General features: G+C 40.9%; 3 protein-coding genes across 3 annotated transcripts in view; 2 read left to right on the top strand and 1 right to left on the bottom strand.

The window, feature by feature from the left end:
• Nucleotides 1-1,671: 1,671 nt before the first annotated feature.
• Nucleotides 1,672-5,471, top strand: LOC140303536 (class E basic helix-loop-helix protein 40-like). Its single transcript, XM_072382319.1, has 5 exons — nucleotides 1,672-2,105; nucleotides 2,241-2,304; nucleotides 2,529-2,636; nucleotides 3,054-3,177; nucleotides 3,400-5,471. The coding sequence occupies exons 1-5, from the start codon at nucleotides 2,035-2,037 to the stop codon at nucleotides 4,320-4,322; spliced, it is 1,290 nt and encodes a 429-aa protein (XP_072238420.1). The 5' UTR covers nucleotides 1,672-2,034; the 3' UTR covers nucleotides 4,323-5,471.
• A 1,128-nt stretch (nucleotides 5,472-6,599) lies between these two features.
• Nucleotides 6,600-13,051, bottom strand: ttll3 (tubulin tyrosine ligase-like family, member 3). The gene is made up of 12 exons (XM_072383045.1): nucleotides 13,040-13,051; nucleotides 12,534-12,704; nucleotides 12,289-12,442; nucleotides 11,812-11,867; nucleotides 11,584-11,712; nucleotides 11,355-11,469; nucleotides 11,014-11,124; nucleotides 10,722-10,902; nucleotides 9,447-9,595; nucleotides 8,098-8,341; nucleotides 7,517-7,952; nucleotides 6,600-7,420 (listed from the first exon to the last, which is right to left on the bottom strand). Exons 1-12 carry the CDS (start codon nucleotides 13,049-13,051, stop codon nucleotides 6,677-6,679), a joined length of 2,502 nt encoding a protein of 833 aa, XP_072239146.1. The 3' UTR covers nucleotides 6,600-6,676.
• Nucleotides 13,052-16,683: 3,632 nt separating this feature from the next.
• Nucleotides 16,684-24,574, top strand: part of slc4a8 (solute carrier family 4 member 8) — a 35,015-nt gene continuing 27,124 nt past the window's right edge. Inside the window, exon 1 of the mRNA XM_072382318.1 lies at nucleotides 16,684-16,954. Coding sequence (XP_072238419.1) covers nucleotides 16,910-16,954 — 45 coding nt within the window. The 5' untranslated portion in view covers nucleotides 16,684-16,909. The remainder of the gene's footprint in view (nucleotides 16,955-24,574) is intronic.

Genomic DNA, 24,574 nt, shown 5'->3' with positions numbered 1-24,574 from the left:
TGTCATTAAAGCCAAATATTTGAGGTGAGGACTTAGTAATTCAAAACTCTTAGTAATTCAAATCTCTTTTCCTGGTCAAGACAGGCAGCAGAAATAACACAGTACACACACACACACACACACACACACACACACACACACACACACACACTGTAGATATCATATAAACAATATTAAACAGCCAAAGCGTAAAAGCTACATTTTTCATTACTCGTCATAGGCCACATGGGGACATAGTGGTGAAATCATGACATTTACAACCAAACACAATTGCCTCTAAAATGGACTCTGAAAATGAGCTCCTCTTACCACAACATAAAGTTTACCTTGCAATACGTTACTTATCTAAAGTTAATTCTGTTTGTTAAGATTAGACAGTAGTTGTAATCATAATATTAATTATTAATTCAAATAAAGCCTTCAGTTAAGCTCCTCTCTTTAAGACGTCTCTAGAAATGATGACTGAAATTGTTTACTGCAGACATTAAGTGTATCCTTATGAGTCTTAAAGGTTTGCAAGACTTGATTTTGTGTGTGCATCCGAGTATTAACGACAATTAGAAATGAGTCTATTGCCAAAAATATCAAAATAATTTGCTGCAGGGGGGGGGGGGGGGGGGGGGTTCGGTTAGAAATAGTGTAAGAAAGAATAACATGGATATCCACAGTCACGTGAACTTCATAATGGGACATTGAGTCCTCAGCCAGTAGAATAACATGTTATTTCAAGGTTGCTGACAGTGAACCCCAAAAAGTGTTTTCGCATTTGCCTTTAGTAAACACATGCTGGTGTAATCGAGTCTTGACATGTGTCTGAGGGATTAAGTTGTGAGGCTATCATCAAACCACAATGTATTTTTTTACATTAACTAATCTCTAAGAGAAGAGATGTTTTCTGGGGTGGTAAGAATATCTTAAATCACAACTGCGACGCATGTGTAAATTTGAGTTCGCCTTGCCATTTGCTGTAAGGAATTATTACTGAAAGTGTGGTAGTTTTCAAAAGCTGGGTTTGTTAGGAAGCGTGCAGCCAGCAGCAGACAGGTGCAGCAGCCGTGTGCTGGCTGGGCAGGATGTGCCCCGCGCGCTCAGCAGGCCATGAGGAGATCAACGTGACAGGCAGCACAGCCTCATGACAGCAGATACGGACACTCCACGCGGCAGTCCATGCACACGTGCACGTGCACTTCTACCATGAAGACGCTGTTTGTACTGCGATGTTTAACCAATAGATATAAAATTCCTATTGTTATTGGTAGTAGTATCATCATCATTATTATTGCTGTTGATTTAAACAGCGTATTAAACAGTTCTAATTTATTCCCCGTGTTGAGCTGTTTAAAACCTAATATTTCTGGCATTTCTGTGCTTTCGGCCACAACTGTTCGCGTCTGACCATGATGGTTTTGTATTTATGCGACTGTGGAAACGTACCACAGTCACTTGCCTGTGGCACGCAGGCCTGTTGAACTCCCATGACTGGTTCGCTGCCAGCACGTTCACTGCACACAGCCTTGTTTCCATACACTTCAGCATGGTGGTACACGGGATCCGACACGCGCCGCCCTGCGCTCTGACGTGCGCCGCCATCCGTCCACTGAGGCGCCTTATCTGTAGCGAGTGGGCAGTCCCACCGCCGAGGATACAGCGCCGTTTAACACGTGAGCCTCATGTGATAGAGGTAGGTCAGGCAGAGCGGAGAGTCAGAGGGTTTATTTAACTCGTCGCTTCGTCCTCCCCCACTTTCCCAACGCGCCATCAAGAGGGTTGACTTCCTTCTGCGGCGGCACCACGGCGTGGAATTCAAGGGATCTAACTTGGAGGCATATTCACGCCTAAGATAACGTTTTCCACTAACAATAGAGCGAAAAAAGGATGACAAACCCGAAAACATTTTGACCATTTTTTTTCTTCTCACTGTTTTCACCCAAACTGCTTTGCAGCCAAATCGCGCCTAGATAAATACGCGCGTACCTGTGAATGAATTGGAGAAGAATACCTTGATTTCAGACGTTGTTTTTTGGAGTTCTAAGAATGGAGCGAATTCCAAGCGCGCAACCTCCACCTCTGTCCAAGCACCAGGCTGATCTGTCAGACGTGCAGGGGTAAGTTAACACTCTGAAATTGTGCTCTTCGTGCTCGATGAGTCAAGATTGATGATTGATATTCTAAATATCTCACTTCACACAAACACTACTTCATAACTCAACTTATGAACTCTCTCGTTTTTAATTATTTAGAGTGGATTTCCCGATGTATGTTTATAAACCAAGGCGGGGGATGAAGAGAGGAGAAGAGAGCAAGGTATGTTTAAAAAAAAAATCTTTATTTTCATTTTTTAATTATTGCTAAAGTGTTCCCGCATATCTTAATGCGTGTAATCTGCAAGGGAGGAATTAAGAGAGCCAGTTGTTCCCATAAATGGTTGACCTAATTCCTGCTATGACATAACTCCTGGATTCCTCCCTATGGGTGTAGCTGCCTCTGATCATGAAGCATTTATGCAACAACCCTGTTTACTCTTGCAGGACACCTACAAACTGCCTCACAGACTTATTGAGAAGAAAAGACGTGACCGGATAAACGAATGCATCGCTCAGCTGAAAGATTTACTACCCGAACACCTGAAACTCACGGTAAGTTCGTACTGTAGCTGGGAGGGATAGTGGGGTTCAGCATGCGCCGCCGAGTGGCTGTTCAGTGGCATTACATCTGTATAGGATGCGTCATCATTCACAGCGAATGACGTCTCATATCAAAAAGAAAGTGTCTTCTGTCATGTTTACTGTTTTTTTTAATATTTTACAAGCTCTATTCTATCTTGTTATCATATGGAGCTATGATACAATAAGTCTTGATATTTTAAGTGATATCTTTTTATCTTTTTGTATATTCCAGCCTTTATATTTTATTATCTATCATTGCTGCTCCTATGTTGCTGTGAAAATTTTAGCGTGGCAGGACAGGAGACCGTGTGGACAGCCGTAGTTCAGCTTAGTCTCTGTGAGTTATATAAGCTGTGAGGATGTGCTGACTGTGCGTGTCTCCCTCAGACTCTGGGCCATCTGGAGAAGGCTGTGGTTTTAGAGCTTACACTCAAGCATGTGAAAGCCCTCACCTCTCTTCTGGAGCAACAGCAGCAGAAGATCCTTGCTCTGCAGAGCGGCATGCAAATCGGTGAGCAGCAGCTATTTACACACGCACATAATTACAGTACCTGCAGGGCAGGGCTGTCCGTCAAACTGCTGATTAGTCAAATGAATGGATAATGGCAAGAATATGCAGAGCTATGAGCAAATAAGTGACTTCAAAATGCAGTTTGTGGCAACAACAAAACAACTCCTATCTACATGAAATGTCAGAAATTCTGAATGTGTTGTTTTCTCGTTGTTTTTATAGAGCAGCCTCCTGTCAGCCAGGAGAAGTCAGAGGAGCTGTTTCGCTCTGGCTTCCACATGTGTGCCAAGGAGATCCTTCAGTACGTAGCTAATCACGAGTCCGACGGAGACTTCACGCCTTCCCACGTCATCACCCACCTTCACAAATTAGCTGCAGAGGTGCTGCAGAGTCCGATCCGACCCCGCACCCCCCTCAGCCCTCGCCCCGAGGAGATCCCTGCCTACCACCAGCACCAACCTCACAAGGAGACGCCCACCAGCTCACCCCCCAAGTCCAGCGAGGGCTATGGGAGGAACTGTGTGCCAGTCATCCAGCGGGCATACGCTCCAACGAGCAGTGAGCAGAGTGGCAGTGATACAGATACAGACAGTGGCTATGGGGGGGAGCTGGAGAAAATTGAATCTAGGGCGCCGCAGGAACGTCCAGATTATTATGGCCAGGAGAGCCAGCAGAAGCGACCGCTGGGTGATAGGCAGAGCTCCAGTATCAAGCAGGAAGAAGATGAGCCACGGCACAAACGACCCCGCATTGAGTGCTCTGAGGATGAGCTCCTGTCAGGTGGAGAATCATCAGCTTCATCATCCTCTAGCGGTTATGGTAGTTACATGAGTGTATCCCCCAACCATCCACCTCCTCCACCACACCCCCTCTGCATGCCATTCTACCTCATTCCACCTTCTGCTGCAGCTTACCTGCCAATGCTGGAGAAATGCTGGTACCCTGGAGGTGTGTCCATGCTCTACCCTGGCATGGGAAGCTCCTCACCCACCATGCCCAGCGAGAGACCACCACCACCTCAGTTAGTGTTGTCTCCCAGGGGAGGCTCTCCAGCCCCAGCCATATCCCAAACCCCTATGGACTCCCCTGCCCTTCTTCAGGCACTAAAGCAGGTACCACCCCTCAACCTGGAAACCAAAGAATGAGAGGTGAAGGAACAGGCAAAGAGACAATCTTGTTCTAGTAGCCAGAGGCAGAGTCAGTAGTAGGCGGGAGAAGAGGATTGGGCTGCTCCATAAACCATAATCGTTCCAACTCTCCTCTTCTGTCAACCTGGAGGTCAAACGGTAAAAGAGAGGACTTGTAGAAATGATAAAGGAGACAGGCGAGAGCGTCATCCATCCTCACAGGGAGGGATGCAAAGCTCTGATTGAATGTTCAAAGCTCAGTGGCAGATGTATCATACATACAAGACCTGCCCTGCACACATGCACACACATACACACACATTGGTTGAATGTAAAGAAAAGACATGTTTTAGGTGCTGCTGTTGAAGTGTAAAACGCAGATGAAACGGATGCCTCTCACTTGTGGCTGTTGGGATAAAGACACATCATCTTGTACTCTAGAAACTTTTGCACCAAATTAGCAGTAATAAGTCACCCAAAGTTTGTTGCCTATGTCCTTTGCTCACCATTCTGATTACGGGAAATGCCCTTTTAACCAGACATTATGATGACTGTCACCATAAAAAAAAAAACAAGATGGTCCCCAAGTTTGTACATACAGGGGTTAGGGAACAGCCATGGTGGAAGAAGGGATAGGTCACCCCATAGTGGCCAAAGAAAATGAAACGTCTAGTTTTTTTTGTTGAAAAAACAGTAAGTTGACATGAATTTCTGTAATTATTGTTCATATACTTCTTGTATATTTCTATTTTTGATACTTGTTCGTGCACCCTGTCCACCCAGAGAGTTAGAGGGGGTGCAGGATGTAGACAATGTTGTGTACTCAGAAAATGTGTACATTCTGTAGCACTGTGCTGGACCTGGTCTGCATACTCAACATCTGTTTCTGCTCAAGTCAAACCCGGTGTTTGTTCTTGCTGTTGCCTTCTACTTGTGACAAGCTGATAAATCTCAAATGTTTATTCTCTGTGCTATGTATGAAAACTGGAGACAAAGAAGTAAGAGACGTGAATGTAAGTTTTACCAGACGACTAGTTTTCTATAGAGAGAGGTACTTAAGATTTTATATTTTGGGACCTAAAGAGAGATGTTTGATGTACATATTTTGTCTATAAATGTTGATATACATCATATAAGTGTATTAATAAAGTATTTTTCCCGTGGAAACTTGACTGGACTTCATGTGTCTTAATGAGACGACGAATGTGTGTAAAAAGAATTTAGTTCCGATGAATAAATCTGCACCACCTCAACATATTAGTGTCACACCTGTGTGTGGGAAACATTTAGCTTAGCATTTCGGCTGGTTAAGCACTTGTCTAATATTACTTAAACATACAAAAAAAAACGGCATAGAAAGCTCATCTCCAGCGGCAACAATCAGGATCTGTCTTTTGTGTCATTAACTTGCTCACCAGTGAGATAAAAAGCCTACATCAAAACATATATGTAGTATGAATAACAACAAACTCTACTTATCTCCACCTCCTGTGTCGAGAAATGCCATTTAAAGCTATGTGTGAGCGCTTACAGTCGTTGTGTCTCTTTCTAATTCAGTAGTTTAGTCCCTCCTTTAATAAGAAACTGTTCTTCTCACTAGAATTTCAGAAGTGAAAGAGCATTGAGTTATTCCCCATCTAGTTTGTCTGCGCAAAGTGAAGTCTAAGGCTGTGACCTGCAACCTGAAATGTCAGCTCCTTTCAGGCTGGTTTTCTTAAACCTGATTTCTATTTGTTTGTTTAAGGAGTTTCATGTTGAATTGCTAAATGTGCCAAAAAGCACAACATGTCTGGTTAGACCTTCGTTGCACGTCACCCCCTCTCTTATTGCTTCCTGCCAGCTACTATTTCTTTCATTCTATCCACTTTGAGACTATGCATTTCTAAGACACATACCAACAGATTGGACTTCCTCATGAACACTTACATCCTTTATTCACTTTTATCATTGTGGAAGTTCATAAGGTACCAATAAATTTGGACTTTTTGGTTATAGAGGTGCTAAAGCAATATGGAGGTCTAATTAAACAAGTGACAAAGACACCAATCTGGATGAGAACTGCCGTTTCTTTCCCAAGCTTTTATTTCATGCAGAAGCTGAGGTATGGCCTATGCAGCTTGATCATTGGCACTTTATTACCACCTGCTGGCGAGCTCAAATACTTACAACTACAACTAGAAAAAAAAGAAAGAAAGAAATCTGCATAATCTGAATAGAGTACTTATATACACAATTGTCTAACAATCATGTAAAAATGCAATACAAAAAGCTTAATATAGTAGTATGCTCATCATTTGCTTTCATCTGATTAATACAAAGAAAGTCTCTTCGACTCGTTCAGCTGATTTCCATCATGTCAGCCCCAAACCTCTTTAGTACTTTTGCTCTCCTTTGCATCTGTCAATGCTTTGTCGTTGTGAATGGAAGAACAGCTGATGCTTGTCGATGCTGGGATACGATGAAAAGCCTGAGTTACGATGGACAGAGGTTCCAGTTACATTATTTGGTCGCAAGCGACGCACCTCCAGACTTGGTAGGGGACCCTGGAATAGAGGACAGACCTGAGCAGAAATCCTGTGTTGGGGCTCAAAAGTTGTCTTAGGAAGAAAGGATCGGGAAATTTGTGCTCCATGAGCTGTACTGGACTCAGTTTTATCCACTGACATGCTCAGAGGTGGGCTGAGGGAGAAGGAAAAACTCTTTGGCACGAGGGTTGCTCCATTAACACGAAGACTTCGACCACACCGTTGCGCTTTCCTCTGAGGTTTGGTGCGAATCACTAACGGCTCATGGTAGGACCTACGAACACGGGGGCCATTCTGAACCTCTGCTCTCTTCTCACGTTCTCTTTTTGGAGACATATATGTCAGCAGCATCTTTCTCTCTTGGTTTTCTTTACCTGAGCGGTAAAAAGCAGTCGTCATGTGGGGCTTTTGACCCGATGGTTGGTATTCTTTCTCTACCTCCACTGGCGGTGACTGGTCAGAGGAGAAGTGAACAGGTAGAGATGTGTTAGAGGTGACAGTCTGTCTATGGGGAAGAGGCCTGGGTTGCCGAAGGGGGGCTCCTTCCACCAGTAGGCTCACTCCCACATAGTGAGGAACTTCTACTGCAGCCTGGAAATAAACTGAATTAGTTAATTTTGTATAACATCAATCATTCAAAAGAATCATGATGGAAAAAACATATATTCACTCTGAAGATCGCCCAACCTGTTTGTAGATTAGCTGGAAGCCTCCAGTGTAAGCATTAGGATTAGTCCGTCGGTCCAGCACAACCCTCAGCGTGTCCACCTGCACAGCAGGGCAAAGCCGAGCAGTCACAGTGGTAGAACAGGCCATAGTTGGACTGGCATTGATTTCCAGAAGCCAAGGCCTTAGATCTCTGCCCAACATAAAATCGGCTCCATAAAGCTCAAAGCTTGCCTTACGGGGCTCGACCAGGTCCTGGGCCGTCTGTAGGGCGTGGACCACCGCTTGCTGCATACCTGGGACCACCACTGCCTCCCAGTCTTTCTCACGGCCCTGTTGCTGCAGAAAAGAGCGAAACTGAGAGCAGGACCACATGTTGTCCGCAGGCACTCCTGGGTGGCGGTCACAAGAAGGCTGAAAGTGCTTCTGGATGGAATTGTTGCATAGGTGGACTGAGCTGAGAAGAATACAGGAAATGAATACAGGAGTAAAATGTGCTTTAAAGAACTGTGTACACTCAGAGTACACTTGATATAAGATGCTGTAAAGGTCACATGCAGCTAGAGAGTAAATTATTGTCTTTGTCTGACCCTCTCTCTGACCTGTCTAGTGTTTTTGTTGAGTAGGGTTGAGTGGAAAACCGAATGTAGCACTCCCTGTAGAACCAGACAGTCAGCGGATTCCAGTCAGTAATGAGGAACCACTGACGTAGGTCAAACTTTGTGCCATGGACCAACAAGGGACGCTCCAGGTATTTCTGAACCACCCACTTTCTCTCCTTCATCAGGGCTCTGTCAGTATCCACGAGTGACAAAATCTCATCCAGGCGATTCATGCACATAATTCCTTATGGGGGGGGGGGTGACATGACAAAAGGGGTGACACAAGAATCACTTAAAATCTTAATAAAAAAACTTTGACAACATAAATGTAAGTGTGCATGAGGCTGTAGATGACGTGGTTATTAAGGCACCAATATTTGTGCAAAAAAAGCATGAGTAATACACACCATCCTTTCTATGTGATAAAAAATAATACATTTTATTTGAAGGCGCTTGTCAAAATACTCAAGAACACTGAACAATAAACAGACATAAAATCAATGTACAAAAATCTAAAAACATTGTAATATGGGCCAGTGTGTCAGAGATTAAGTGGGCTAAGCTATTTTAAACAGGTTAGTCTTGTGTTTGGACTTGAAAATAGAAAGACAGTTGATGTTACTGATGTCCAGTGGGTGTCTGGAGAGTTCCAGAGCTGGTGGCGAGAGAGAGGTGAAGTAAGGAGGAGGATCTGGAGGAGTGGGAGGGGGTAGCAATATGGACAAGGTCAGACAGATATAGAGGAGACGATTAATGTTGAGTAGACTGAAATATTCAGACCGAGCGATGTTACTGATGTGGGACTGTAATGACACATTAACTGTTAACCTGAGAGGAGGGGGGGGTAGAGAAGTTGTCAGCTGGAAAAATCATCAGCTTTGGGTAGTGTAGATTTGGTTCTGTTCGGGAAAAAACTGTTTAGTTTAAGAAAATTGAGTGGGATATGGTGTCGAAGGCCGCACTCAGACCGAGAAAGACGAGAACGGTGAGTAAACCAGAATCAGCTGCCATGAGGAGGTCATTAGTGATTTTTTGTGCTGTTTCAGTGCTATGGAAACCAGAATGCAATTGTTCATACAAGTTGTTATTGGTTAAACAGGAATGGGTTTGTGCTGCAACTACTTTTTAAAGTTTTTGGAGAGGAAGGGTAAATTGGAAATGGGACGCAGATTATTAAAGTTGTTTGGATCTGCTCCAGGTTAGAAATTTAAGACATTGCGCGGCAACCGTGATGTTCAGGGTCAACAAAGTTTTGATTGTCATCTCTAATATGTGTGAGATAGCAACAAAAAAAAAAAAAAAATATTAGATCAGTTGAATTACTGTTTCTATATAAATGAATGTCTCACCTATTCCTCTTGACTTGGCTCCTGGTTTGATAATCCAGATGTTGTTTAGCCCATCAGTGCTCAGCTGAGGGCAAACTTCCTGTAATCTGGCTAACATGGCCTCACAACGCTCCACAAACACACTGCTGCCCCTGATCACTGCACCTTTGCTAAAAATATACAATATCAGAATTACAAATACATACTTTTGTACATTTTATGTCATTAGTATACTGTTAGAGTTTTTAGTTGTTATCTCATGATATACCCGGTTTTACAATTATATTCCTGTGCTTTCATTGCACTCATATGCTATGCCACAAAAATCATGTATGTGATGTATGGATCTTATACTGCATTAGTTCTCATCATGTGATGATGAAACGTGTGTGTGAGTATGAACAAAGGGAGATGCTTCAGGACAGAGCCTTCCAGAGGTCAAATGAGTTCAACTGAGTTCAAACTACAACGCACAATGCCTGATTCAAACTAGTTTGTAGATCTCTTTGAATGATTATCGTCAAGGTCTCACACTCTGAAGTTGCAGATGTGTCTCAATATCTAAACATTAGACAGAGTCACACGCTCTGAAATTTCTATGCAACCTTTTGTTTTGTAAAGCTCTTCCCCTTTTCTTATCTTTGAATAAAACCAGGCTGCTGCAGGGAGGGAGTCGGAGATTGCTGGAGGTTGCTCAGACACATACACCTGCGGCTGAAGCAGCGACGGCTCTCCCCTTTTGCAAAAGCTGAACTTGATATTGATCTCTCGTGTGGTTCTTTCTGTTTAAGGTGGGACTTCGTTAATAAGAACGAAAACCCTATCGTATACAGATCTGTGGAACTAGGACAATTTAAAAATATGTTTGGTATAAAATAAAAATACGAATAACATGCCTAATAAACATCATATTATAGGTAACCCAAATCAAGAGTTGCCATGTCAGATATTCACTAACATTCGCAATAAAAACATCAATTTCAAATATATATTATTGCTATCAACAAAATCCTCTTTGTTTTGATTTTTTTATTGCTTCCTTTTCTTTTGATTATTAAATTAAACTCAAATTAGGAGATAAGGAACTGAAATATACACGCCTTTGAATAGTGCACAGTACTTTCCCCCCAAATGTTCTCCCATCCTAATAAGAACCCAGACATCAAAGATACATGTATGAGTCTTTGTTGACCTCTAGATGACACTGAATGAACAAACAGTACAGCAGATATAATTATTCTGACATAGAAGGGATCATTTTAGCAAACAATGGAATCTTCCAGAAAAAATACTCACTGCACAACCATGTAGTAATCCAGCAGAAAGGTGTCCCACTGCTGTTCCTCCACAGAGGGGGGAGTCTCTGCAGTTACATCAATGTCACTATGGTTTAAAACACTGAGAAACTCTTGACACACACGTAAGGCTGTGTCAATCATTTCTGGACCTACAAGTTGATGTTCCATATCATTCAACTCTGGAGAGAGAGAGAGAGAGAAAGATTAGCACTGAAGGAGAATACAGCTTCTTCTTTTTCTTCATATGAAACATCATGTATTTTAATTGAGTTTTGACTGTGGACTGATACCTTCTGATCCACTGTTCTTTGTTATTTGCTCCTCACCCTTTGATTCTTCTCTTCTACTTGTTTCAACCACATGCTGCAGCAGGCAGGTACAGGCAGTCCTCCTGAAGTCCTCTTCATTTTCATGAAGTAAATGAGTAAATGAAGAGATGGAACATGAAAGAGAAAGGACAGGCAGCAAGTAAACTTACTGTAAAACAATGTATTGACATTAATTGACACTTATTTTTTTCCTTTTTAATTGAAAAATATCCCATTTACACTTGAGAATCTTATCAGATTTTTATATGTAGAAGAAAAAGCTTCCTGACTATGGGTTGGTGTAATAGGGTCACACAGCAGACCTATGAATGCCTGCTTGTCATCCTCTGCCCCAAGCCTGTAGCATCTTGGGAAGAAGGTATCAGGATCCGCAGTATCAAACCACTGAAGGTTACGCAAATTCATGCACAGCCCGACCTGAGAGAAACAAGGTTATGTGAATGAGGAGACCAGAGGAGCAAGTCCATATCTGCCCAAGTAAAAAAAAAAGAAAGCATTTCTGTTGCTCAGTAATTAGAAACTTCTAGAAACCTTTGTAGTAAAGGTTCCAGCATTTGCAAAGTGATTGGTCATTTGGTCATTCTGTAAGAAGTGACAGTCTATCCAGTCCCGTCGTGTCGTCCAGTAGAAATACGTTGTTTCATTTCGAACCAGGCGTGACTAGGATGAGTTAAGCGAAATGACAAAAATAAGTATTTGTTTTCATGCTGTGCAAAACATCAGTGCTGAGTGAGCTGGGTCTCTTAGACGTTATCTTACCATCAGGTAATACATGTCGTCAGAGTTCTCGTCTTTCTCGCCTTCATCCACTCTCTCTGTAAAGAAATAAGAAGTGTGTGTGTGTTTGAGTGTGTAAAGTAAAGTAGGGGTCTGCATTAGAGTTTTTTTGTCTGTAATGTGGTTCAAAATGTATCATTTATCAAGTGAGGAGACATCTATCTGTCCAGTGATCCAGTTACACTCATGTGAAAGTAGACTTGTTACTTTTACAGTTAAAGGAAGAAATTACTGACCAATTGGACAAAATCTAAATACTACAACAACTGGATGATTAAAACAAATCTTTCTAATTGTGATGTGGTATGAAGTTTACTTTTGAAAATAAGTGAGAGGCCTTACATTTTGCTGCTTTCTGTGTATGTATGTAGGGCTTTTTATTAAACCTGAGAGATCCCAAATGTGTTACACTAACATGACTAATTTTCAAACTAATTTCCTCATCAGTAAAATCAGCACTAGCGTTTCCATAACTACCATATTCCTCCTCATCACTGTGGCAATGAGGTCCTCTCTGGACCGGACTGGGTAAACGCCGTTCCACCCACCCTCTGGCCAATAAGGCAGCGCGGATCACAGGATAAGGTCCCTGCACTGAAAATACCTTCCTCAACTTAGAATAAGCAGAGGAGAGATAGTTAAACAACCTACAGTAGTGGGATTATGCTGAGATATAACCTGTTTTTTTTTTTACGTTTTAACACCTTCACTGCTTTTTCCACCACTGCTTTAGCTGTTCTCAGCCTGTCTGGTTTGATTGCAGGCAGGCTTGGCACACTGCGATGTAACCTCCCCTCAAGAGGAGAAACTGTGGACTGAAACACTGGGACAAATTTATTGGTCAAATGTAGAAATAAAGTACTAAAATTTGCTTGCTTTGTACAAACAGTGTCCGTTCACTTACCTGGCATTTGTTGCTGATGTAAGCTCTAGAAAGTTTCCTCTTCAACTGATAAATATACAGAGAGGAAGAGGAAGAATGAAGAAGATATCCATGTATATTACAAGATACAAAATCACACTGATTCATAAATTATAAGATAATCTGTGCAGATTTTCACAGTAGATCTGAACGAGATAATTCCCACTGCACATGAAAAATACAGAGCAAGCTTTTCTATAAATAGTATGACATGTGACACATTATATCTGTGCAGCCACTGAAGAAGGATGTAAATTGGGTCAAGCAGGCATTTTAATTTGGACTGACTGAGTCTGTCATGCTCACGAACATAGGCGCAGTTAAGGCGCGCGCACATGCAAATATGACTTACCACACAGCAGTTTTGCCTATAGTCACAATGAACGACCATGAATTAGTGTGCAACTTGTCTTTGCTTTGATTGACAACGATTGGACATGCTTAAAAAATAGTCTTAAAACGATTCTCAATATTAAAAAATATATAATAAAAAAAACTGGTACTTTGCGATAAATATCTATGATGGCACCTCAATTGTGATTCCACCGCTCTGTCCATAGACCTCGATCCGTCCGGCTTCCTACAAGGTCCCGCAGTCAGTTCCTATAACAACCGTCCATGCTCCCACACAATGTTTATAGTTGCCATAACAACCGCACCCAAAGGAACCTGGAGGCTGTGCTGGTCGATGAAAGGTCCACCACTTTTACTCATGCGGTGAGAAAAGCGGAACACTTATAAGACCCCAGAAATTGCATGGTGGCTCTTACGTGCGAGCAACATGCATAAAAAAAAAACAGTAAAAAAAAAAAAAAAAAGAAGCCGTAGCAGCACACCACGATACAACTTTTGTGTGGACATTGCAATCTGAGCTTGTGCCCGGTAAATTTAAGGGATCACGTGGTTGAAGCGAGAAAACTTGCTGAACTAAATCCAATCAAGTGTGACAGGTACGCACTCTCCCATGTGTGTCTTGATCGAAGGTTCATACAGAGGTCAGTGAGGAGTAAAGCATAACTGGATCAACGCTACTTGATCCTTTCCTTGGGTGAACATGTGTCACCGTGTTAAAGGACGAGGATTCTATCTTGGTTAAAATAAGTAAAGCATCGCTGTCACTGAGTGAAAGGTGAGCTATAGGCTACTTTTACCTGTGTACCTATACATTTCTACATATTTGACATAAATCTTGCACAGCGGTTGGATCTCCCACCAGATGGCGCTAGAGGCTTTCTAGTACATTCCAATCTAGTGCATTGTACACAATTAATGAAATCATCATGTTACTGTCTTTGGTCTCACATAACAATTCAAACTTCTCAGTACAGCAACTCTTACTGATGAAGACAATATTTCTTCTTCATAAGTTGTTGGATATGAAACAACAGTACGTTGTTTTTTTTGGCGGGGGGGGGCTATACCTATATAAACTTTATTTTGACCAGTGCAATCAAAGTTTCATATGTGTTGAAATACAGTTTCTAAAAAAAAAAAAAAAACTGTATAGTTGCATATAAAACATGTAAAATTTTGATTTTAGACACATTAAAACTATATTCTAACTGGTTTTAATTTTTTGTATGTCTATATCAATACTGACTTTTTTTTTACCATACACACCATATCTTTGGTTATGATAGTTGGATGTCTGATGTCTGGAACTCTTTTTTTTTTTTGGTAAACTGAAATCAAACAACTTGGGTTGTAGATGTCCAATATATGATTCCCCCCCCCCCCCCCCCCCCCCCCCCCATCCAGAATTGTACTGTTGGTATTCATAAAACACTTTTCTGACTTTTCATTCAAGAATGCGATTCTGGATATCCTAAATTGAAAGCCCCTCAGTATGACTGGCAAAAATGCTGTCACTTCTCCAGGAAGATTTCCTGCTGGACATCTGAAATCAGTTTCAAATGGAAAGAAACTGAATTACGGCTCTACAATTTTTATCCTGTCTGCAATAGAGTGTTAAATAACTTAAAATAAAGAGCTTTTCAGATGAACATAGTTTTTACAACTCCAGTTTAAACTGTAGAGATGTTGAAATTCAATTTCTGCTCATAAGAAGGTATCTTAAAGACCCCCTTAGATGCATATTTTCCTAACAGAGCACTTCACCTTCAGTCTGAAGGCTTACTTGTGTTTCTTAGAGTTTTCAGAAGTATAATCAGATGTCACACTCCCTTCTTGTGGAACAAACTCCTAGTATGGGCTTGGGAGGCAGACCCCTCTCTACCTTTAAGACGGAGGTGACAGTTTTCCTGTTTGATAAAGTTTGTTTGCTCAGGGTCTCCTGAGATCCCTATACTTATACTGCTGTTGATCTAAAGCGCTTGGAGACCAACAGCCTTGACCCAACACCTCTCTTCACTTTGCTTTTTTCATTCTTTATCAATTTATTTACTGTGATCATTAAATTTATCATAGTTTTCTGTTCTTTCACCGGTCCGTCTTGCAGCAAAGCTACAGAAGCCTATGACTGGAGACACTACTCTGTTTTATCAGTATGTCAATACAGAATGTTGTGCACACGGTGGGCAGTGTCGTCACTTTGCTGAAAAGCCTGTGGAACATTCTTCTTTACACAGTCAGCTCTAGGGTTCAGATTCTTCGAGTCACTGGAATTTGTGCCGCTGCTCCAATAAAAGGCTGCTGTAAGGAGAATTGCCCTTTCCACCACAGACTTACAGATAATATGCAATATCTTGCTGAAGAGCCTTTCCCTCTTATAAACAGCCGAACACTCCTTTCTAGGCATATGCCTGTGTATAAGTCGTCCTCAGCCTCTTCTCTCTGTTTAGAAATAGTGTTTAACTTATTCCTGCACCTAATTTAAATTCATAATTTTCTCATTTGTCTTGTTTATATTCAAAATCAGATGATCACACACTGTGCCACAAAGCAGTCGACCAGTTCCCTGTACTCAACCTCCTGACCCAACAACTGCAGAATCTGAATATTTCTGAAGATGGCAGGACTCGTACTTGTACTGGAAGTGTAAGGTGTACACGGTCAAAAACTCTGTAAGTGTAAACACTCTGTAAGTGTGTACACTTACAGAGTGTTGTACAGTTCCTTTGGTGCTCCAGTGCTGCTCACCGCCTGCTCAGACACACAAGCCATCAGTCGCACAAACTGAGGCCTGGGGTGGGTCTTTCAGGTTCTCAATAATCAATGACTTTGTAATATCCATCATATGGTATATATGGATATTGTTGCTAAATAGTGAAATGTAACACTTCTCTATTTATTTGTTTTGAGTATTCATGTCTTGTCTGACTTTATATGTAGCCTGAATTGAAATAGGAAGTTCCAATGTAAATAATGTAAATATAAAGTAAAGACATGGGTTTGATTGTTGAGTTGTTGAAATCACTTTTTTTTTTAAAAATTGTCCAAAATAAGTTGAATTTCAATGATAGATAGATAGATAGATAGATAGATAGATAGATAGATAGATAGATAGATAGATAGATAGATAGATAGATAGATAGATAGATAGATAGATAGATAGATAGATAGATAGATAGATAGATAGATAGATAGATAGATAGATAGATAGATAGATAGATAGATAGATAGATAGATAGATAGATGGAATCTGAGATCTGTCCACAGGAGTTCAGTCTTATGAACAGATCCCGGTAGAGACCACACACTTTTATATTTAATGACGACATTTTTTTGCTGGGTTTAACGCTTGTTGTAAAAGTTGTGCACAGCGGTCACAGCATGTCGCAGCTGGAACTCAACTAAACTGTACAGTATGATTAAGCAACTCTCTAGACTAATTGGCCTTACTGGTTAGCAGCAGAGCCTTGCAGCCTAGTGTGTGCCTCTGCGCTTTGATTTGATTGGCTGAGGCTGCAGTGATGCTCTGCATCCTGCTCTAACCGGCAGGACAGGAGGGAGGGGAGCTGGAGGTGCGGCGGAGAGATCATGACAACACAGGGAAGGGGCACAATAATCAGTTTCACCATTTTCGCCATCTGAATGAGATGTCAGCTGTCAACATGTCTGAAGCAAAAGAAGAAACTACAGCGGCCAACTCGTGACTACTTATTTCAGCGTCCTAAGACAGCGCCGAGAGGCTGACTGCAGGCTCAGTGAAACTCACCTTTACACTACGTGAACGCTGAGTAATTTAACCCTGAAACCATGAGCAATCCCGTCACCCAGCCCGAGAGTATGCTGTGCTACCAGGTAAAGTGCCTTTTATTCATCTAGTATGGCTCTATGGGCTGGTGCAGAGCAGACAGTTCCAGGCTCCAACTGTAGCCCCTAAATGATCTGCGTTAATAGAAACTCCAATATGGTGTGTGTGACATTTAAGGAAGTGTTTCATAAGTGGATAGATCCTCTTGCATTAGCTCGAGATGTTTCGTCTTTCAGAGGACTTAAGGGGTGAGGTGTTCTGTTGCCTTTTCTGAGCTGAGGGGTGATGTATTCGGAGAATTTAGATAATGTTTTTTCTGGGGTGCGAACACGTGCACCAGTTCTTGTCACGTGGCATTGCACTGAAAAATCTCAGTTACTGTGACTATTGCTCAAGCAGAAGAAAATGAAAGTATTGTGGAAATGCCGCGGCCACATTATTGGGAGAGTGCAGCAGATTATTGATCACAGCCTTGCACAGCGCCCATTAAAATGTCAACTGCATGTCCCGAGCTCGGGTGTGTGATGAAAATGATCCTGCTTTTGACAGGACGATCTCTCATTTAATGTATTTGCTAACTTATTTGGTTATTCATTTTTAAATGTCGTTACCCCCAGTTGACCTTGACGCCATTCTTACACGGCGCTTCGTGAAGAACTCTGTGTACTTCCACACCTGTTCGCCGTTTGCCGGTCCTGGCCAGTAGGAAGAGGACGGACAGTGAAGAGTGTGATTTCTATCAAATCCTCCTTCAGCCTATAAACGGGCAGTCAGTGCGAACAAATGCACCTGTGACCGTGCCAGAGCTGTATTCAAGCTGGCACACAGCAACACTTTTAAGTAAAACCACCTCGGCATGCAGTATGATAGCTGAATGGACTTGATGCAGCCTACCCCAGTGATGTCATCATGGTGATTTATAAAAACATCTGTGGCCAGGAGATGTGGAAAAGAACCAGGAATGAGCTGGGAAGACTCTGATATGATTAGACAGCTTTTAGAGGAGGAGAGGAAGTTGTCAAAGAGTCTGGTTATGTGAGTTTAGTGTAGTGACACATGTCTAAGGATTGGCTCTTCACCATACCTGTAGTGTTCAGTCAGCTCTGTTGGCAGCTTTCTCCAGCTGAAACCTGTTGAAATATTCACCAAAAGTGTTGTTGAAGAGCCCAGGAATGTCAGATCATTGGTTATAATGAACGTTACTAAAAACAACACTGTATACATGAGAACTGTCTTGTTTGCTCGTAACAAGACAGATGGATAATATAAAATGTAACACCGACTAGATTAATTGTAAAAAGTAAAAGGGACTGAAAAGAAAGGCACAATCAGAGTGTGCAGAAACTAATATGCTCTTTTTTAAACAGCACTTTGCCACATAAATGCTGTAGGTAATTCAAGCGATTCCTAACTTACAGTAACACTCGTAAACATATATGTACATGTACCGAACTTTCTTCCTCACTTCAGCCTTTTACCAGCAGCTTTTTAGCATCTGTCCCAAGCTTGCGTTGGAATTTCTAGGTTAAATTTAGTGGGAGCGATCCATAGTCCTCTGTCTGATGACTAAATTTATGTCATTTTAAATTTGTTTTGTCTACATTGTGAATTTGTGAGTATTAGATATATTCCTCCATACTGGAAAACTCTTGAACAGTAGTGTGGCTTGCCCAGAACCACTGTTCATTGGGGATTATTTAGTTTGCAATTGCAAATAAATTCTCAAACTTCTTGTGAGTCAGTGGACTAATGTGTAGTCGGTGCTTGAAAGTTTGTGAGACTTTCCCCTATCTTAGCATCAGCGTCATCACATTTTAACATTTTAAGTCATAACAGTAGATCAGGACAACCCAATCAGATAAATAAGAAAAAATATTTCACCACTTAAACATTTGTGTTTAGTATTTAGCATGATTGATTGACCCCCTTTGTGCAACAATAACGCTAACTTAATGCCTCTGAGCTGTACAGCATATCACTTTGGATGATGTTTTAGTTGTTGTTGTTTCCTCTTAATCTCACTTAGATTCAACTTTCAGATATTGGGGGAGTTGTAAAAGGAGTCCAAATAAGCTGCTTATTTCAGGTCCTTCAATAATATTTCCATTGGATTATTGTTTATGCATTTGGCAGATGCCTTTATCCAAAGCCACTTACAGGGAGGCAGATAGGGTTGCTGATAGGTTTGAACCCAGGTCTCCCACATGAGGTGGCAATCATACCACTACACTATCAACTCCCACTATCAACTCCCTTGATCATATATTTGGTGTAGGTTCTATGAAACACAAGCTTTATTCTTCATTAAGCATTCTTTGATGGAACTGTTTGTGTGCTCTGGGTTGTGTTGCTACTCAACCCGCTTCCTGTTTAGATGCATTCAATAGACCAACATCCTGACTTATATCATCAGAATCCATTATTACATAAATTATGGCAATCTGTCATGACCTAGTTATGGTAAAACATGCCAAAATCATGATACTACCACCACCATGTTTCACGGATGGGATAAGGTTCTCATCCTCAAACACAGTGTCTTTCTTACTCCAGTCATAACATTTAAACCAAAAAGTTGTATTTTGATTGCATCTCTGTACACTTTTTCCGACTTGGCTTGTCCATGTGATATTTAGCAGAGTGCGCACAGGCAGCAATGTTATTTTTGGAGAGCATAGCCTTTTTTTTTTGTAGTCCTGCCTTGCACACAATTGTTTTTCCCTTCTACTGGTGGACTCAGGATTATTATTAATATTAGCCATTGTTAGAGAGGCCGTAGTTGCATAAAAGTTGAGTTCTTTCTTGCTTCACAGACTACTAGACGCCTTGATCTTTGAGTGAGTTTTTTTTCAGAGGAAGAGTAACAATGGCTTTGAATTTCCTCCATTTGTACACAATCTGTCTGTGGACAAGTCTAAAATCTTCAGAGGTGTTTTTTTAATATTTTTCAGACTGACAAGCATGAGTAACTTCTCTTTTAAGTCTTTTTTGTTGATGCTTCTTTTGTGCTATGATAAAAATCTACAAAGGTGTTGTGAGGATCAGTAGTTCTTCATCATGTTTATGCAAATAAAATGTATGTATATGTACATATATATAAAAAAGGGTTCAGTGTTTGTTTTTGTTTCTTTAATCTTTTATTGTCTCAATTTGATAACATGTTGTATATAGCAAAACTGCAGTTTTTACTCATGATACGTTACAGTCCACAACCCACAAAGCCATCCAATCTGCTGTAATATTTGTAGAAAAAAACAACATCAACAATTAGAGAGAGTGAGAGCTGTAATGAGGCAGAATTGTATGCATGGCATTGAAAAAGGTGCATATGACTCATGCTACCCGTGGGCTGATGCTGTCAAAATAGCCGTCCCTCTTATCCTTTCTTCTCTAGCTCTGTCCCTTCCTGTGTCACCTATTCAATATTACCTCTTCTTTCCTTTTTACACATTATTTAACCACTCCTCCGAGTGGAGCACTGTCACAAGTGCCTAATGCAGAATGGTGATGTTGCTATGGAGGTGGCAGTAGCCTTAGGACATGGCACCGAGTCCCAGTCTTGACTCTCAGACACAAACCCTCATCAGAAAGTGACAGGCCCAGTTGTCAGAGCCAGGATCTGTGTCTTTGCTGTCAGCTCCGGATGCTTCAGGGACGGCGTGATAGGGGTCAGCTTTGAAAGGAATTGGGGTGGCATTAGTGTGGGCAGACAGTGAAGGTGATGCAAATTGGTCTCAAAAGAATTATTCAGGAAGAGTTTTATTATACCAAAATATGTAATGATCAATCTGTCTAAATTGAATTGAAGCGTATCGTGTTGTTGAATCATGGATGGACTTCTATGAATTTACCATTAAATGTCTTGAAGGGCTGTTGTCTTCAGTCCTGATTCAAAGTACTGTCTAAGTCTTGAGCCATCCCTCATTTCCTAATGTTTTGTTTCCAAGCAGCCAGACTTTCTTGTCATGTTTTTCAGTGATCTTGAACAGTAGTTCCCAGGCTTTTGGAAGGTCTTTCAAAGTTTTTCTTTTGATATTGGCTGCTTTTTCAATGAATTCTTTGTTACTGGCAGCCTGTCATAAAGACAGATTGAATATGTTTCAATTTCTTAGGATGGATTTGTGAAAAAACGTCAAAGATAATAAAGTTTGACAGGCATGAAATAGTATATTTGAAATTGGACAAGTGGAGGACAAAATAAGAGGTAGCAGGCCTCATGAAGCCTCATCAGAAATGGGCTCCATGGAAGGATGGCTATCAAGACGTTCTTAAGTAAGGGAAACAGGGAGAAAGGGTTGAGGTATGGAACACAAATTGGACTGAAAATCAGTGGCGACAGGTCTTATGGAGTGATGGTGGTCATACCAAATATGACCAGTAAAGGTTGTCATACCAAATACTTCATTTAAATGTTTGCCTTTATACACTACAGCTATGATAAAATGAAGCATAGCTCAAGTCTCGTTGACAGTACTGTAGCTGAGGGTTATCTTTGTTACTGAGCAAGGTGACCATATTGTCTTATAACAACATGTGCAGAATATAATTCTTCTTTCTTTGGAGCAACAGGCAGGTGCATATGATGCCAGTAAACATATTTAGACAGTAACTGTGTGGCTTTGGTTTAGCTCCATACAGCTGGGAGAGCACATATAAGGTAAGAACACATTAATCTGATTGGAACAGGGAGGAAGTCAGGCAATGCCTTGAAATCCACAAACATTAGTTGCGAATAAATGTTGGAAAAATTGTTATTCTGTGTACAAGTATTGTCTGCTATTTCTTTTCTTCTCCATAGTAGGCAGCAAACATGCTGTGTTTTTACTAGTTGAGTCCGATCGCAGGTCCCTCACAGTGCTGATGGATTGGGAAATCATTGTGTTGCAGCACATCGATTGCCCTGCTCAGTCAGGGCACCGGGATACAAATCATTGCTGCTCTACTTGTTAAGACCAATGACCACTTTAGTGGTTTTCACTTTGACACACTTTAACATTATTAAGACATGTTAAATTCTAAAAAGTCTTAAAAAAGCTAAAGTGGAAGGCAGAAACTCATTGCATGAGTTTAGCTTATAAAACAAGAAAATGGGTTTTAGATAAAAGATTAAGTCATAAAAAGAGGCTTGGTCATAAGGAAAGGTTGTTGTAGATTATAAATTCAGTAATCAGCTCATATCAAAATCATAGTATGAACTTTATGTGATGTTTCTAGAGTGACTTTCTGTATGAAAGTGACGTTTATCATCATCCTAAATAGGACAGTGTCTGTGACTGTACTATTCAATACCGCTCTGGGAATCTATCATTTTTCTAGGACAATCTACTCTGCTGTAAAACACATCTCAAATCTCTTCCGCTGTCAAACACTGCAGAGAGATAGCATTTCTCTATTTTTGGCTTTTACATGCTGAGACTCTGGACAACGGCACCTAAAGTCATCATCATGTGAAACTGTGCTGTGGGCCGAAACAAAAACCTACAAATGCACCAAGCAGAAAGACCAAATTGCACTTGATTGGGTAGATTACATTAGTTTATTATCAATAATTGATCGAGGTGGGATTGTATTATCACATTATGGGGTCACATTCTTTCGAATCTGAATTAAAACACTTGCCAAGGACCTGTATGAATACTGAAAAGAAGGCTGCATGTTGTCATCAACACTCTGATTGATACAAGCCAATAAATGATAGATAGAAGCTTTTGACTGAAGTGATGAGATTATCAAACACTAAATGTACACACATTCTTGAACATTATTGCATTGAATATTGTATTGCACAAAGTTATGCAATATCCCCTGGACTGGCTGTATTCAGAATGTCAAAAAACCTCCTAAAGGTTTTCAAAAGTCAAGACAAAATTGAGGAAGTGGTATTTGGAGCAGTCTTGAGGGCAAACTGACGATTTGAGGCTGTAAATTCTTGTGATGTGCTTCTAAAACAAGCTCTCCGAAAGCATTGTGTTTGTCAGAATACAATGCTCTTGAGTTCAAGCTCATTGAATTCACATGACAGTTTTTATTTTTAATTCATTTGTATCATGTGCTTTTTCGTCTGCAACAAGGCTGCTCCTGTGTGAGTTTGCCACTGCTGGCTACCACAGATATGCTAACAGAACACAGAACCTCAAGGGCAGGCAGCCATTTTGGGCTGTCAGCTGGCCGATTCTGTGGCACAAAAGTGTTAATCTGCGTGGAAAATGACTGAGTCATAACCCAGCCAAGTTCTGTCACTGATATTAAGCTGGAGGACAGGAGTGAACACAGACGCTACGGTTGCCAGGTTATAGGAACCGGCAGCGACACACAGATTATTTTCCCTGTCAGTGGAAAATCACACACACGTGCATGTTTCAAGGGTCATGGATGAGCTCAACCACAGAGAGCAAACAAAACCTAAAATGCCATGTGAGATTTGAATTAGCTCAAGCACTTAATGTGACACAAGGGAGGTGAGATGTGAAAGACAAGGAACCATTAACCAGTTAAAAAAACAGTTATCTGCATGAATTTACCATTAGGAAAGTGCTGTTACTGAACTGTGACAAGGATGACTGCATGCTGGGAGTCACATTGAAATATCAAGAGTGTTGAAAATCGGTTGGCTATAGTCTAATCTTTATTTCTTTCATGTTGTGCCCCCTGCTCTCTGAAACCCAACTTTATCGTGCTCATTCAATAAGCTTTACAGTTAGAAAGTGATTTTCTTTCTTTGCTGTATGCTTGTGCATCAAATGGATCCAAATTGATCTTATCTGACTGCGAATCAGCCTTTCTGGGACAGAGAGCTTTTAGAGTCACTTTTGCATCCATCCTCTTGTGTGTCTGTATCTTTGGTAAAGCTACAGCTGTATTGCAGCTGACTGCCTCCAGCCTGAGTCCATGTACACATAATGCATAGAAGCCCTAATTCACCAGCACAGCTGCAGTGACTGATAACATATTGTGTGTGTTTGAGAAAGAATCAGGGCAGAGTACAGCGTGTGTTGGTTTGCATGTGTGACTCAAGTCTTCATGTGGCTAAGATCTGCCGTAATGACAGGGACTAGATGTAATGTTGAGGTTCATTTGCAAATTCTGCAGTTGAGGCTGCATATTTAGAAAAAAGACATTTATTGTTTCTGAATATTTCCTTTGCATTTCTATGGCAACATTATATTTTTCTCATTGTACGTATGCCCACACTGTTGTCAAGTGTGACATCTGATATAAACAATCAGGTTGCTTTCCGAATTAAAATCGATTAAAATATGGAGTAGAACCCACAAGTTTGACGTTATAACAAGGGTCTAAATACTGTTGAAAAGGGCATTCTTTACTTTTTAATAGATCAACAAAGCCCTTCATTTTTTTCATTGTTTTGTCACTGTTAAAGGAACTGCATAAACAGATAAAAAAATGAATAAAGTCATTAAGACAGCACCTAAATGATAACAATATGGAAAATTGTAAAAACTCTAAACTAACCAAGTGATCTAACTGAAGAGTAAATGAACACATTGTTTTACACAAAGACACATTATGATATGATATTAGGATATGATATACATTATATGCAGTAGTAAATAAAGTATGTTCTTTTATGGGACTGCTTTCTCTTGAAGATTAAGTGCTATTCTGACTGTTTTCTGCCACATGAATCACATGTGAAATTTCAGGAA

This window comes from Leuresthes tenuis, unplaced genomic scaffold (genome assembly GCF_036924035.1).
Source record: "Leuresthes tenuis unplaced genomic scaffold, fLeuTen1.0.hap1 SCAF_3, whole genome shotgun sequence".
In the NCBI taxonomy this organism is placed as follows: Eukaryota; Metazoa; Chordata; class Actinopteri; order Atheriniformes; family Atherinopsidae; genus Leuresthes; species Leuresthes tenuis.
The sequence above is the reverse complement of the archived record's forward strand: the minus strand, read 5'-3'. Positions and strand labels throughout refer to the sequence as shown.